This window comes from Pelodiscus sinensis, chromosome 4 (assembly GCF_052426305.1).
Source record: "Pelodiscus sinensis isolate ZL-2025 chromosome 4, ASM5242630v1, whole genome shotgun sequence".
In the NCBI taxonomy this organism is placed as follows: Eukaryota; Metazoa; Chordata; order Testudines; family Trionychidae; genus Pelodiscus; species Pelodiscus sinensis.
Genome location: NC_143055.1, coordinates 93,079,990 through 93,096,662, shown reverse-complemented (window position 1 = coordinate 93,096,662; position 16,673 = coordinate 93,079,990). Strand labels below are relative to the sequence as shown.

The 16,673-nt window shown below is 47.9% G+C and overlaps 1 protein-coding gene across 1 annotated transcript in view; it reads left to right on the top strand.

Moving 5' to 3' along the window:
• The first annotated feature begins 3,467 nt into the window (after positions 1–3,467).
• LOC102460821 (alpha-1,3-mannosyl-glycoprotein 4-beta-N-acetylglucosaminyltransferase B) overlaps positions 3,468–16,673 on the top strand; it is a 93,174-nt gene continuing 79,968 nt past the window's right edge. Inside the window, 1 exon segment of the mRNA XM_089777991.1 lies at positions 3,468–6,521. Coding sequence (XP_089634117.1) covers positions 5,348–6,521 — 1,174 coding nt within the window. The 5' untranslated portion in view covers positions 3,468–5,347.

The following is a 16,673-nucleotide window of genomic DNA, read 5'->3' as shown; positions in this document are numbered from 1 at the left end:
TTATTAAGTACTTCATACTCCCATCCTGAGAAGTAGGGAAGCATTATTTCCCCAGTTCTACAGGTGGGGGAACTTGCTCATGGTCACACAGGGAGTCTGGAAATTGAACTACATCTCTATTCTGGTGGCTTACCAATTACCTTTCTTCTTCTTTTTTTAAGGCCCACACGTTAATAATTTTCTGGCCTTTTTTAAAAACACTGCTTATTCCTCATATTATTATATTATACTATGTTCTTGATGCATGTCCATCTTTGTTAGGAAAGGTTAGTGGTGAAGATTGTCAACATCTTCTTTAAGAACTTTTCACAAGTTTTCCTTCACTCTTGTTAATCTGAGGACCAACATATTTATGGCACAGAAACTGCTCTTGAAGTATTGGTGGATTCCTAGTGAGGGATGAAAATCAGTTGTCTAAGCTGAAAGTATTATATTTATCAGTTGCCTTTTATAGATAATGTTGGCTCATTTGAAGACTTTCGCAGAAACTGATGATACTGTTCTTGAGTGATTCCATTCTTTTTTCTTGAGAAAATCTAGATGGTGATGTCAGACAATTATGCTTCTGTCCTGAAGGCTCTCTGATGGAGAGTTCTCAGGCCTGTATGCAGGAATTTCTCTGTGGGGTGTGTGTGTGTGCTTTTTTTTTGTAAATGTGGACGGCAAGAGTGCTTTTTTTTGTAAATGCACTCCCCCCCTCTCCCCTGGTCCTCCAGGTAAGCAGGGAAATCAGCCCCAGCCTTCCCCCAGCCGGCCAGAGCATGGGGGAGGGAGACTCAGGCAGCAAGCTGCTTCTGCCTTCCCCCAGTCAGCCAGAGCATGCTTACTTGGGGAACCATGGGAGTACTTTCACATCCTTCGCACCCACACTCTGCATATGGCCCAGGTTCTTAAGGTGTGTCTACAAATGATCATCTCTTGTTTGCAGCCTAGGAGTTTGGTTGGATTCCCAGTTGTCACTGGATGATCATCTTCAGCAGTAGTTAAAATTGCTTTTTATTACAGGTTGAACCTCTCTAACCCAGGACTCTCAGGTCCAGCAACATTTGTGTTCCTGGACTGGAGAGCCCACGCAGCTGGGAGTCCAGCAGCAGGAAGGCCAGTGGGTGGGAGCTCAGCTGGGCCTGTGGCAGGAGAGCTGTAGTCTGGGAACCCTGCTGGGCCAGTAGCATTGGGGCCAGTGATCAGGAGGAGAACTTGGAAGTGGGGGTTGGTGGTCAGCTGTGGAACCTGATGGCTGAAGGGAAAGCTTGGAGGCCAGCAGCAGAGGGGCTGGCATTGAGTTGTCCTGATCCAGCAAACTCCCTGGTTTGGGACATGTCAAGTCCCAAAGGTGCTCGACCAGGGAGGTCCTTACTGTATTTGTCTCTGGATAGGAGGTTATGATCTTTCCTTTCTAATATGGACTTCATCACTCTGGTCAGCACCCTTGGGACTTTATTGGTCCTGGATGAGGGATTTTGCCAGACTAGGGGAGGTCATATCTGGCCCTCCTATTACTGCCCCCGCCTCTCAACCCTGTACCAACCACCAGCCTCCTGACGGGCTCCCCTCCCCCTGCAAGCCCCACTGCCCTGACCATTCTTCCCCCCCTTCCCTGCCAAGCTGGGCAGCCAAGCTCTAGCCTACCTCTTGGCATGCCAGACAGTTCAGCCCTCCACCAGGACTCTCTGGTCCTGGAACATATGTGGTCCTTTGGATCAGAGCCCCAATTTACAGCGGTTCAACCCATTCTTCATCTATATTTGTTTAGAAATTGATATAGCTAGATCAGTACAACCACTGTGCTAACACCAGATTCTACACAGACATCAAGAACCATTGGCACCTTCATTGTTTGTTTGGTTGATAATGTGCAAGGCATCCAATATCGCGATTTAGACCATTTGCATGGCATTAAACTTGTGAATGAAGTGGAGTTTCAGTCTTTCTTTATGAATAGTTACACTAATAAAAATACCATTATGTAAACAAAGTATATTGGTATAACTAAATCCACGCTAGAGATTGCACTCATCTAACTATATTGGATTGTAAATGAATATAGTTAAAATCAGTATACAAAGTGCATGTAGACAAGCCATAATTCATGCCTTTTGTGACCCAAGGCTAAAGTTCTGTAATGGCCTCTGTTAACATTAAACCCAATGGGCAATTAAGGGTAGTGCAGAATATAACACTCATCTTGATTAGTACAGTGTCTGATTGTGAACATATTTAGTAAGTGCTCCATGATCTGAAATGTCTGCATGTGGGTTTCTAGGCTGATTTTTAGAATCTCGGTATTGACTTATAAAGCTCCCTTCTTCTTGTGACTTACTTCCATATAGGAACTTAGCAAAGGCTCTTGAAAATCGCTCTCCTTGGTATAAAAGAGAGGGGACTCTTGGCAGTGTGTTCTTTCTGCGTATGACTTTCCTTTAGATTGAATTTACACATAATAGTTTGAAATAGTTCATATCGGCTGGCTTTAATTGTGCACTGCAAGGCATATAGACTTAGGAGTCTATTGAAGAAGTAGATACAGTTGAGGTGATTAGAGAGAAAAAAAGGAGGGTGGTATTTTTATTTTTGTGCTGTCTAGTTATTTGGCTGTATGTTATAGGATTGTTGTTTCTTTGTATGATTGATTGTATTTTTAAGTGTTTGTCAGAGGCACCTAGGGTGTTCAGTCAGGCAGCTAGTGTTATTTGCTAAGTTTCAAGAACAAATACATAAAATATACAATTACTTTACTCTGATGTAATTGCCAAAATGCCAGTTCAGGGTTGACATTTTGGGTCAGGCTGACATTGGAGTATTCAAAGAATTGTGAGGAGGGAGACAGTAAGTGAAAGAGAAAAGAGAGTGAGAGACAGAGACCATGTGTTCTGTTGTTTGTTTTCAGTTCCCCTCCCTTGAGTTTCATTATTGATTCTTCTTTGCCTTACTCGTTTTTAAATCATGATTTCCAATTTATAACCATGACCTCCAGTTCATCTGTTGTAGTGGGTTTTACCCATGAAAGTTCATGATTCTATATATTTTGCAAAAAGCGACGAGTCCTGTGGCACCTTATAGACTAACAGATGTATTGGAGCATAAGCTTTCGTGGGCAAAGACCCACTTCATCAGATGCATGTAGTGGAAATTTCCAGAGGCAGGTTTGACACCATCAGTTTAAGATTAAACAAAGACTGTGAAATTTGACAGCATCAGTCAAATTTGACACCATCAGTTTAGGATTAAACAAAGACTGTGAATGGATAGCCAAGTACAAAAGCAGTTTCTCCTCTGTTGGTGTTCACACCTCCACATCAACTGCTAGAAGTGGGCCTCACCTCCTTGACTGAATTAACCTCTAGCCTTATTCTGGCCTGCATATTTATACCTGCCTCTGGAAATTTCCACTACATGCATCTGACGAAGTGGGTCCTACGAAAGCTTATGTTCCAATACATCTGTTAGTCTATAAGGTGTCACAGGACTCCTTGTTGCTTTTGCAGATCCAGACTAACATGGCTACCCCTTTGATACTATATATTTTGGTTAGTCTCTAAAGTGACACAAGACTGCTAATTTTTTTAAAGTTACAGACTAACACGGCTACCCCTCTAAATAATTTTTTAATGTTGTCCTGATATATTGGCCATGATCAAATACAATCTTACAGTAGGAACTTGAATTAAATTTAGAAAAATCTTGTATGGTGACAAGAGCATGGAAAATAGATGTTAAATAGCAGCATCTAGAAATACATCATAAAATATGTACAGTAATTAGAAAAAATGTCTCTATTACAAGATGATTAGAACGGAAGCAGCTCAAGAAGGGATTGCTGCATTGGGAAGAAAAGAGAAGAACAGGTCCAATCTGAGTCATCCATCCCCTGTCGCAGCATCCCTCAGGGACTCAAAACTCCGCATAGAAGGCCCTCTCAAATCTGGGGTCACTAGGACATTGGTGGTGCCTCTGCTCCACCTACTATGTAATCTTGAGGAAAAACTGTGGAGGAACCAGTCAAAGATCCCATCAGGCCAGGACAGAAAGAGGCAAATCAGGGATCTCTGGTTATTCAGAGAACTCTACAGAGTTTTGTTTGAACTTTCTCTGCATTGTGTGCATCAGCTGGCTGCTTTCTCCTACCCTCTTTTTCATGAGTAAAGAAGGAAACTAAATGTTGACTAACTTAAATTAGTGTAACTTAATTAAATTTTGTGTACTGCTTTGTCTGTAATTGATGCCCATACCCCCTACTACTGTTCCTTCAGTGAGAAGTTGCTAGACTATTGCCAAATTGGCATTTTGTCTTTACCAGAAACTCAGCTGATTTCAAATTGTGAGGTAGTGTAGTCTCCTCAACAGGCAACCAGATGAGTGACCTATCTCTGTCTCTCTGTCATCTATCTCATCTCCTCCCTCCCTGTGGGGTTGGCCTCATAAGTATCTCTTGTTCCTTTAGATCACTTGTCCTACATATGTAGTCACCTCGTATGACTTGCATACAATTGTATCTCATGACTCCTTTAGTCCACTCTTTCTGGTTTGTCTCTAATAGCTAGATCCTCACAGGAGTGCCTGCTTCCAGGGCCAGTAGATCTTTCCTTGACTGATCTTTTGAACTCATAGTACCTGTTCCGACTTATTGATGACTATCTCCTCTCAGCAGTGTCTCTGTCCTTCAAGATACAACAGCTACGATCCTTTGCTCCTTCAATGTCTGCACTGAAATGTTTTGACACCCGTGTGCCAAAAGTGCTAAGAAGTGGACTGAACGACAAGAATCAGCCTTGTGTAACAATCTGTTTGCTGTTTTCCCAGATGATTCCATCTTCTCATTACTCTGTAGGTATGCTGGGGAGGAGTTGTGGTGGTCTGTACTGAGTGGCCATAGAAAAACTGATGAAATTTCTCCACTTGAAATATATAGGCAGAAGCTCTTTTTCTATTTGGATGTTACCCCTTCTTTAGTATCTGAGGGTATGTCTACACTACAGCGCTAATTCAAACTAACTTAGTTCAAATTAGTTAATTCGAACTAAGCTAATTCGAACTAACGCATCTAGAACTAAAAACTAGTTCGAATTAGCGTTTTGCTAATTCGAACTAGCGCGTCCACACTGATTGGACGCAGGGGCGCATTTAAGGGCAGCTGAAACTGGTTCTGGCAGGGCATCAGGTCAGTAGTTGCGTTGTGTGGCTGCTGTCTGAGGCTATCTGAGGCTCGTGCTTAAAGGGACCCCCCTGGACAGCCGGTTCTCAGCTTTTCCTGCTTGCTTGCCAACCTCGCCGAGGGACAGCAAAGCATTGGTCTCTGTGCCTGTCTGTGTCGGTGCTTCCCTTCGGGGACGCCGCCGCAGGTGGCAGCATGGAGCCAGAGCTCGCCCTGCACCTTCTGGTGCACTTTCTGAACTTGCTGCTGCAAGCCTGCCACCAATGGCTCGAGGCTGCCTGGCACCACCTGGTGAACGTCAGCCCCCTGCCTCTCCGCCTGGCCGCCCTGGGGGCCGTGGAGGAGCCGCGGTGGCGCCCCAGCACCGGCGTGCCCCACCGCATCTGGCATCTGGACACCAGCAGCGACTGGTGGGACCGCATTGTCCTGGAGCGCTGGGAAGACCGACAGTGGACCCAGAACTTCAGGATGAGGAGGGACACCTTCCTGGAGCTCTGCGAGTGGCTCGCCCCTGCCCTGCGCAGAAGGGACACTCGCATGAGGCCCGCCATCCCCCTTCAGAAGCGGGTGGCCATCGCCCTCTGGAAGCTCTCCACGCTGGACAGCTACCGATCCGTTGGGAACCAGTTCGGCGTGGGGAGATCCACCGTCGGAGCGGTGCACATGCAGGTATGGCCCTCGTCGGCCACTGCGCCGGGGGAGAAGGAGGCTGTGAGGAGGGGATGGGCCGCCCCAGGGACAAAAGGGGGGCGGGAGGAGGTGAAAGCGCCCCGCACCAGAGGGGTTGGTCTGTCCCGGCCGTACTACATGCCGCCAGGGGGGTTGCTTCTGGGAGTGGGGCGTGGGGCACTGCCAGGGCACGAACGCTCCCAGCCACCTGGGCGCCCCACTGATTGGCGCTTTGCTGTGTCTCTCTCCGCAGGTGGTCAAGGCCATCAACCGGGTGCTGCTCTGCAGGGTGATCCGCCTCGCCGACCCGGATGCCGTCATCTGGGGATTCGGCGCCCTCGGCTTCCCCAACTGCGGGGGGGGAGGGGCATCGACGAGACGCACATCCCCATCCGTGCCCCGGAACACCAGGCGTCCTGGTACGTCAACCTCAAGGGGTACTTCTCTGTGATCCTGCAGGCCATGTGTGACCACCGGGGACAGTTCACGGACATTAATGTGGGCTGGTCCGGCAAAGCACACGACGCCCGGGTGTACCGCAACTCCTCCGTGTGCCAGCGGCTGCAGGACAGGACCTTCTTCCCTGACTGCCACATCAGGGTCGGGGACATGGACATGCCCATCTGCCTGGTGGGGGATGCCGCCTACCCACTGCAGCCGTGGCTGATGAAGCCCTACACGGGGCACCTCAATCCCTCCTGCCAGGCCTTCAATGCCAGGCTGACCAGGGCCCGCATCGTGGTGGAGGGGGCCTTCGGGCGACTGAAAGCCTGCTTTCGATGCCTCCTCACCCGTCTGGACCTGGCCGAGCACAACATCCCTCCCGTGGTGGCAGCATGTTGTGTGCTCCACAATTTATGTGAGCGAAAGGGGGAGGCTTTCCTGCCAGCCTGGATGGCTGAGGCTGACAGCATGGCTGGACACTACGGTCAGCCCCGCAATGCCGCCGTCCGGGAAGCCCAGCGGGGGCCATCCGGATCCGGGAAGCCCTGCGGGAGAGCTTCCTGGTGAAGGAGGAGGACTGACCTCTTCCTTGCATGCCCCACTGGGGCCTTCTTCCAAGCAACCTCACTTCTCCTTTCCCCTCCCTACCTACTGTCAAATAAAGACACCTGTTTTTCAAACAAAAACGTCTTTTTATTTTACATAACTGGGGTGGGGAGAGGGAGGAAGAAGGGTGGAAGAGGGGAGGGGGAAACCTGGAATGAGGGAGCGGGAAGGGAGGAAGGGAAAGGAAAGCTCAGGGGTGGGGGTCCGGCTGCCTCTCCCATCTCGCAACACTGCGGGTCCAGGGGCGTAGGTGGGGAATGGTTGTGGAGGGTGGGGCAGGAGGGACGGGGGGTGTGGAGGAAGCAGGAGCGGGAGCAGGAGGGGGAGCAGGAGGGGGAGCTGGGAGAGCAGGGGGAGGAGGATGAGCAGGGGGAGCAGGAGCAGGAGCACAAGGAATTGGGAAGCGGTCCAGCAGGCTCTGGAGGTGGCCTCGTAGGGCACGGCCCTGCTCCTCCAGGGCCTCCAAACTCCTCCGGCGCAGCCTCAGGTCCTCCTGGACCCAGTGCTCCTGGGTACGGATCTGTTGCTCCAGGAACTGGAGGTGCCGCCTCTGGTATTCCTCTTGGTTCCTGGCTCTCCTGCTGGCCCGGGCGTGGGCGGCTGCTGCAGGCGGGGTGGTGCGCCCTGCAGTCCCAGGTGCTGCGGCTGTGGTGCAACAAGAACAGCGGTCAATTACCCCAGGGGCTCAGGTGTGTGAAACCCAGCTCCCCTCTGCAAGGCCAGGGCCCCTGCAGGATCCCCAGCTGCTGCTCCGTGGTGGGCAAGGCCCAGGCGCACAGTCCCGGGGCTCCCTCTCGCCCCAGCCCCCCGTACACATAAGGGGAGCACGATGGTACTCACAGGTGGACGCCTCCCCGGCCTCAGACGACTCAGGTGAGTGGCTCTGTGGGGTGCCTCGGGGGTCCCGGGTCCTGGGCAGGCTGCCAGCAGGCTCCTGGCTCTCGGAGCCCTCCTCCTCCTCCTCCTCCTCGGTCTCTTGCAGCGGTCCCTCTGCCCCGGGGTCTATCACGTCCCGGGGGGCAGGGACGGCATGAGCCCACAGGAGGCGGTCCAGGGCGTGAAATTGGGGGCACGCCTCCGGGTCGGCCCCTGGCAGGCAGGCCCAGGAGTAGGACTGCCGCAGGTCCTTGATTTTGCAGCGCACCTGCTCCCGGCTGCGCTGGTGGCCCTTGGCGGCCAGGCTGTCAGCCATGCGGCCGTAGACAGCCGCGTTCCTGTGGCTAGTGCGGAGATCGTGGACATTGGAGGCTTCCCCCCAAACCTCGATGAGGTCCACGATCTCCGCACTAGACCACGCGGGCGCCCGCCTCTTGCGGCCCCAGGCAGGCTCCTGGGAGCCGCCAGGCTGGTCCTGGGAAGAGGGGGAGGGCTGGGTGGCATCGGGTGGCTGGCTCATGGGTGTCAGGTGCAGGGTGTGCTGGCACGGGTGCTGGCAGCCTTGCAACTGGCACAAACTGTGTAGCCAGCCCGTGGCCCTTTAAGGGCTCCGGGGCCGGGAGGGGGGCAGACAAGTTTGCCTGGTGTTGGCCAGAGTGGCCACCAGGGCAAGCTGGGAAGGGCTAGCCTCCCACTAGTTCGAATTAAGGGTCTACACAGCCCTTAATTCGAACTAGTAAGTTTGAACTAGGCTTAATCCTCGTGGAATGAGGATTACCTAGTTCGAACTAAGCGCTCCGTTAGTTCGAATTAAATTCGAACTAACGGAGCGCTAGTGTAGTGCCTATGAAAGTTAGTTCGAACTAACTTTGTAGTGTAGACATACCCTGTCAGGGCTTTGCTGGCACAAGTGATCAGCTACTCCTGCAGAAGAGCTATACTCAGTCCTTTCTCCAGTGCATCACTCTGGAATGTCAGTGACTGCGCTGGTATTACTTCAGGACAGAGGCATCTATTGTTATTGTTTCAGTGTGTCCTGCTTGATGTTGAGAACTTGCACAGTTCTATATAACATCCTGGCTTACAGGCGGGTTTATGCATTCTTCTACTGTAACCGGGTGTGGACAGAACTACGGTAACACTTTTCTGATTCTATGCTGCACTGTAGCCGTTTCGCACCCACTGGAACTGGCATGCCTCCAGACTGCCTTGATCTTGTCAAGGATCTGATTTCATTCTGTCTGCTATGAGAAAATATTTGACATCTGTCACCTCCCTCTCTAGCACTTCTGCAGCAGACATTGTGGTTCAGCAATATCAATTTTCTCTTGATCTCCTTTAGCCAAAAACAACAATACCCTTCTTCCCCCTCCTCAAAAATATTATGGTACCAATCATATGCGTCCCCATTAATGCCCTCCCTTCCTGACTTCTTACTGCTAACTTGATTGACTCATGGGAAGTGTTGATATCACTTTCAGCAAAAGGTTTAAGGATCACTTCCTGTTTGGCAAGGAGACGGCAAAAGAATTGACAAATCCACGAGTCTCTCAAATCTGAGAAGTTCTCTATATGGGATATTAACAGAATACAACACTTGTTTTATTATTTATTTGCTTTTTATGAAGATTATCTACTGCATGTATAATCTTGAACTAATGTTATATGAGAAATTATGTGAAACTGGGAAAGGTGTTTGGTGAATAAAAATGAAGTCAGATGTCCAGGAACCATTAGCCAGGGAAATACACTTCTAATCTGGCTATTGTTACAAGATACTTAAAAAAAATCCAGGACAGAATATAAATTCAGTTGCTGTTGAGAGGATTAAATACATTGACTTGAAATCTTAAATTACAATCTACATTAACATCTTCTTAACTTTGAAAAAGATTCCCTAACTTTCATTTCCTTTTTTGAGCTAATATTCAAGATGAGTTGAGAGCTGCATAATTTAATAAATACTATTGTTTCTTAATCTCAATAACTGTTTTTTAAGAGAAATGGCCATAGCACATTTTAGATTCAAAGGGCCTGATCCTGACTTAGTGTAAATTACCTGAACCCATTGATTTTAATGGGAATTTGACTAATATAATGTAATTACTCAAAAATAAATCTTTGTTCATGCCCCAGATGGCTAATTTGGTTCCTAGTGCTGCAGACACACACAAGTAATCTCATTCAGACTTTACAGAGTAACAAATAATTATTTTGAGTTTTGCATTTTTATGTGAAGAAATTATTATTCTTGTTTATAGGTTTTCCTTTGGTATATGCTACACTGCTGGATAAGTTATTGAGCTCAGTGCAGGTATAATTGAGTGAAATTTTATGACCTTTGTATACAGGATGTCAGATTAGATAACCTAATGGTCCCTTCCAGCTTTAAAATCTATGAATGTATTAAATGTTTCAAAGATTGGTTCTGTCCTCATAACATCTCTGTGAGGCATGGAGATAATCCCCCATTTTACAAATAATAATATACTATGTGATTTCAACAAGTTTACATAAGAATCTAGACCCCCAGAGTCCAAATCCAGAGCCTTAACTTAAATCATTCATATGTGGTATGAGAAAATTGTACAGCCTGTTTGTCTGCTTTGCATTGGCATTCAGTTCTATGGTAGTTTTCATAAAAAGTTCTTTTCACCAATGTCCCTGGCTAAAACTTTCCTTTTCTCTTCTGTTAAGGCTAGGTCTACTTAAGAGGAATGTCTAGACTACATGGCTCTATCGACGGAGCCATGTAAACTAGTTTACTCGGCATAGGCAAAGAAGTGGGGATTTAAATAATCCCTGCTTCATTAAAATAAACACGGCTTCTGTGCTGTGCCAACGATCAGCTGATCCGGCACAGCACAGCAGCCTAGATGCGGATCTGTCAGCTGGGGAAGCCTTTGCCGACCGATCCTGTAACCCTTGTTTCATGAGGCATAAGGGATCGGTCGGCAAAGGCTTCCCCAGCCAACAGATCCGCATCTAGACTGCCGTGCTGTGCTGGATCAGCTGATCATCGGCACAGCGCAGCAGCCATGTTTATTTTAATGAAGCAGGGATTATTTAAATCCCCACTTCTTTGCCTTTGCCGGGTAAACCAGTTTACATGGCTCCATCAGTGGAGCCATGTAGTCTAGACATGCCCTAAAAGGCTATGTCTATACTACCATATTATTTTGAAAATAGTAAGTTATTTCAAATAAGTTATTTAAAAATAGTAACTCCTGAAATAAATATTTTGAAGTAAGTTTATTCCTCTTCACGAGCAGGAGTTACTATTTCAAAATAACAAGTCCATTATTTCGTAATAAGAGGCTTGGTAGTGTGGACATTCACCTTGTTATTTTGAAATTTTGAAAGTGTGCAGGGCCGTTGCTACGAAGGGTAGTGACTCTGGGCAACATACAGGACATAGTAGATGGTTTTGCTGCGATGGAGTTCCCTAATTGTTGGGGTGATGGTGATGTGCATACCAGCTATCTTGGCACCAGGCCACCTTGCTAAAAAGTACATAAACCCAAAATGGTACTTTTCAATGGTGTAGCAAGTGCTGGTGGATCACAGGGGGTATTTCACCAACATAGGATGACCATCCATCCCATTTCTGGCTGAGACAGTCCCTTTTTAAGACCTCTGTCTTAGCCATCCCAACATTTTTTACAAAAGTATTTGATCAGTTGGCAAGAGCAAATGGAACAAATGCCCACATTTGCAAAAAAAGTGGGATATAGAACACTAGAATGGGAAGGGACCTCGAGAGGTCATTGAGTCCAGTCCCCTGCTCTCATGGCAGGATCCAGTACTGTCTAGACAATCCCTAATAGACGTCTCTCTAACCTGCTCTTAAATATCTCCAGAGATGGAGATTCTACAACCTCCCTAGGCAACTTATTCCAGTGTTTGACCACCCTGCGTACGTCTACCCTAGTTCAAATGAGGGAACTTTCACCCTAGTTCAAATGAGGGATGCAAATGTAGGTGACTGAAATTGCTAATGAAGCAGGGATTTAAATATCCCGTGCTTCATTAGCATGATCTCGCCGGCGCGTTACTCCGCTCATTTTTTGAGGAGTAACATTAGTTCGAACGCGTCCCAGCGCACCCTTTCACTTTTGGAACAGCTGTTGAGTGGAGTAATGCGCCGGCAAGATCATGCTAATGAAGCATGGGATATTTAAATTCCCACTTCATTAGCAATTTCGGTCGCCTACCTTTGCATCCCTAGTTCGAACTAGGGTGCAAGTGTAGAAGTACTCCCTGAGAGTTAGGAAGTTTTTCCTAATGTCCAACCTAAACCTCTCTTGTTGATATGGTGATGTCAAAAGTATATGCAGGGGGCGAATGGAGATGCCAGCACCAGATGGGAAGGAGAGCAAGGTGTCCAATGCACGGGAAATGGTAAGGGGTGACTGGGTTTGAGTGATCACGGGCAACTTCATGTGAAGCATGGAGTGGCAGGCTTTGAGTGACCAGCAGCAGCCTTGCAAAGAGTTCCCTTGTAGTGTCCCCTTTGGGAAATAACATATCAACATCAACGTGGGCTAGTCAGAAAAGGTACATCTTTAGGAACACAGGTCTGTTCAGAAAGCAGCTATCAGAGACTTTATTTCCTGATCACAAAATAATAATTGATGATAATGGAAATGTTAATAACGAACAAAGCCTACCCCAGCTCATGAAGCCATATACTGGCCACCTAACAGCAATAAGGAGTGGTTCAGCAATAGGCTGAGCAAGTGCAAAATGGTGATTAAATGTCTTTGAACATTTAAAGGGTAACTGCTGCAGTTTGTTTACAAGTATGACCTTGTGAGAGCTGTATCTCCATTGTTATTGCTGCATGTTGTGTGGTCCATAATATCTGGAGGCAAAGTGAGACATGTTTCCACTGGTGTCGGACTTGGAGGCAGAGAGGTTGGCAGCATATTTTGAGCATCCAGATGCCAGAGCAGTAAGAAGAGTCCAAAAAAGAACTCTACGTATCTGGGAGGCTTTGAAAACCCATATCAATAATGAGCAATAGTAATGTGTGCCACTGAATTGTGCCTTCCCTACCATCCCTAACATTGCATCAGTTCCCTTGAACTGCCCCAACCATTAAAGCAATAAATAGAGACCATTTCTTTCTTGAAATGCATACTTTTAGAGCACATACATAAAGATCATGAAAGAAAATTAACCTTGGGCTATTGGAAAATTAGTCCAAGGCTAATGGTATGATAAAACTGTGAGGGGAGAAACTAAGTCATATTGTCTGTGAAATCACAGTAATCTTGACAGTCCAAGGTTTTAGAATAGCTGCCTTTTATTCTTACTATCCTTCCCTGGTGTTGAGTTGAAGGGATACTGAGCTCCCCCATTACTCCTCCTAGAGTAGGGGGTTAGGAACAGGGCAAAGCTTTTTGACTTTTCTGCTGGAGTTGCAGAGGGAGTATAGGCTCAAGCTACTTTTCTTGAAGCTCAGCTACCCTTCAACATGTCTGATTGGTCTTTCATAATCCACAGCATTCTGTCCTTCCTGGCACACTTATGCTCCTAGGGATGCTCTCCATGTCCACTTTTTCAGACAATGAAATCCTTCAGGCCCCTAGCTCCATGTTGGCAGTCCAGAAGGCATTTGTTATCTCACTGAACATATGATCACGAGTCCTCTTTTTCTGCCTTGTAATCTGAGAAAGCCTGTTTGCTACTGTGAAGGATGTGCCGAAGGTCAGCCTTTCTACTATAAGGCATGCAAAGCACAAGGCAACTATTGTCTGTGCATACCCTCAGTCTAGTACAGTGGTACTCAAACTTTTTGGCTTGCAGCCCACCCTGTTCAATGCAAACCTTTCTGCAGCCCACCAGCCAACCACCCATGATCCCAAAATGGGTGCAGGAGGGGTGGTGGTGCAGGGCATGGGTGGGAAGTAAGGTGCAGACTGACTGAAGAGGAAAGGAGCAATTGTCCTGGGGCTTGGCCATTCAAAGGACTCGCAGCTCTTTTGAACTGCTGTGAAAGTGCTGGAGTGCCACTTTGCCTTGCTTTGAGGGCTGGGGTGGGGGGCAGCACCGCAGTCCAGCCAGTGGTAAGGATTGACTGCCCTCGGCCCTGCCTCTTCAAGAATTGCGGAGTCAGGACCCTCCACCTTGCCCTGGGACCTATTATGGCTGTCAGCCCCACTAGATGCAGGAGCAAGCTGTGGGTGATGAGTCTGGGAGGCAGAGAGGGTGCATGAGTTGGCTGGCGATAGGGGGGTCTGGGCAGGAAGCAGGGTATTTGAGTGGGCTGAGGATGGGAGGGTCTGGGATGGAGGGTGCAGGAACGGGCTGGGTGTGGGGTGTCTGACCAGCAGGGAGATGCAGGAGCAAAGGAGGCTGCAGGAGCAGGGTGGAGGTATGGGGTCTCAGGAGAGGAGGAGGTTTGGGAGGGGGATGGAAGGGTGGGGTCTGGGCATGATAGGGATGAGGTGGGTGCTTCATACCCCCGGCTGCTCCCAGGAACTGTGTCCTTGACACTATCTACCACTGCTCCCATTGGCCATGATTTCAGCCAATGGAAGCAGCGGGGAAAGCCTCCAGGCAGCTCTTCCCTGAGCTGCTGTTCTTCCATCTGGGGAGAGGGAATGGCAGCATTCTGAGCCATTTTCTCTCCCTGTGAACTGGATCCAATCTGCAAGGCTTGGGTCTCCCTCCCCACTGCAGTGGGAAGCCAGTGCTGGAGCTCCAACCTCGGGAGGAGGAGGCCATGGGGCTGGAGTGCACATTGAGAACCACTGACCTAGTGCAAAGTTGCTCTTTAAAAAACACTCTCTTTATTACATCCAAATGCAAGCCAGAACATAATCAGAATCTCTAGCTATTCCACAAACTGGTTTGTTGTTCCCTACATGGTGAGTATGGCCTCGCAGCATGAGCAACAGGCCTTGTCCTACAACTTATGGTAAACCTGTGTTGGGAAAACAGGCAGGTAGGTGGACAATACTCTCTCCCTCTAGAAACATGGCTGTTGCTTTGAAATGAGAGACCTGCAAAAAGGAAAGCACAGCTGTGGGAACCTGAAGTCATCATGGGTGGTGGATCACATGTTCCATTGTTTGCAGACCTAGAAATTGTAATGAAAAAATTCTCTGTTTTTCCCCAGGTGACCTTGTGTGATATCAGTCTCTTGAGGGTAACTGGTGGTAAAGGAACAGATGCTGCAAGTGTCTAGGTACAGACCTAGTCCCTATGCTGCTATGCTGTGGAGCTCAATGATGCCAGAAGACTGGCATAGGAAAGTGTCCTAACATAGTGGAAGAAATAAGACAGCCAGAAGTGAAAGCAAGGTGGTGTGCTGCACTGGCTAGAAGGAGCTGGTGCAGGGGCACTCCACTGAAGGAGGAGGTGGGATGCACTCCCAGTCTGGCACCCAGGGCTCTCTTGCAGGGTGCTCTACTAAGCAGAAAGCAGACAGGTGAAAGATGCTAGCTGGGAGCATGTCTCCCCCTGTATCTGTGACTGCCCAGCCCCAAGCTCCCCAGGTGCAATTTAGGGAGGGGTCCTCCCTTCCTTCTGGGGATGCTGCTTGTTGATTGCTGTTCCCCTTCTATTACTGCCACAGAGTGAGAGGAAAACACACAACATGTGTGCATTCCTGTCACTGGTGTGAGGGTGTGGCAGAGAAGTGAGTGACCCAAGTGTGTGTGCATTCCTCTCACTGGTGCAGGGATGGGAGGGGGAAATTTAACAGTACCTGTAAGAAATTTAAGTCACTTTCACTCTGCAAAGGATTGCAGATTACCTCCATGAAAGCTTTCTAGAGATCTCCATTCAGGATTCTCAAAACTCTTCGTAGTCTGTATCTATTTCTACCAGGAAACAGATACCCAGTACACTTCACTTCTTGTTAAGATTGAACATATAATAGAAGAGCATTTAACCCCTACATTTTGATTGGAATTGAGTATTCACTTGGGATGCCTTGCATGGCATCTCACTCAGCCACTATGCTGTCCTGTGACCAACTGGGCTCTGGCATTAAAAGCAGCTTCTGATTCTTGGAGAGAATGGAGCCACTGCTCTTCTGTCTCTCATTCTCCTCCTCCAAAAGTGTTCTCCTAATTGTTGTCTAGGGTAGCCCAGGATTCAAGATTTCTGAGAGGTATCCAAGCTGTATTTGTGAGGTAGTGGTGGGGTTGCTGGTGAGAATTGCTTGGAGCTCATTGTAAAAGTGACATGTCTGTGGTACGGAACCCTTTTCTGGTATGCCTGCCACAGTTCTTAGATTTTTCACATGATACTGCTTGCATGTCCCTGGTATAGCCCTTCTACCCCACACTCTGCATGATATTCTCATAGGTATCTATCTTTCTACAGCTGGATCAGAGCTGTGCTTGCTCAGATTCTTCTTTCCACAGACCAGTAAGGTCCACCACCTCCTGTGTACTCCAGACTGAAGTATGTTTGGGGCATTGAGTCACCATGATTGGCTGTGCTGGAGAACTTTCCACACTGACCAAACAGAAAATTGGAATTAAAAAGTTGCTGGGGCTTTAACGGGGTGAGAGAGGTTTCCAGTGTTGTGTGGCAGAGTTAAATAATCTCCAGAGTGGTCACAGGAAAGCACAGGACAGCCTATTAGGCCAGTTCAGACACAAGGCTGCATCTACACTGCCTCTCTGTCAACTCATCAACATTAAGTTAAGCACTATGCCTCTTGCCAAAGTGAAATAATTAAGTTGACATTACAGCTGAGTTAAGCTGGATGAAGGGACTTGTTAGTGTAGATACATACTGTACACTATTACATTGATGTAAGAGTTCTGTAATAAAAGTTGTTTTCCCTTTCATATCTTTAATTATCAAACATAGTTCATGAGGTAAATTTTGGCAGAAAACTACCATGGAAAAGAGTTGTTGTTTGGCCCCAAAGCAAATGTTAAAGATAATTATGAACACTGGA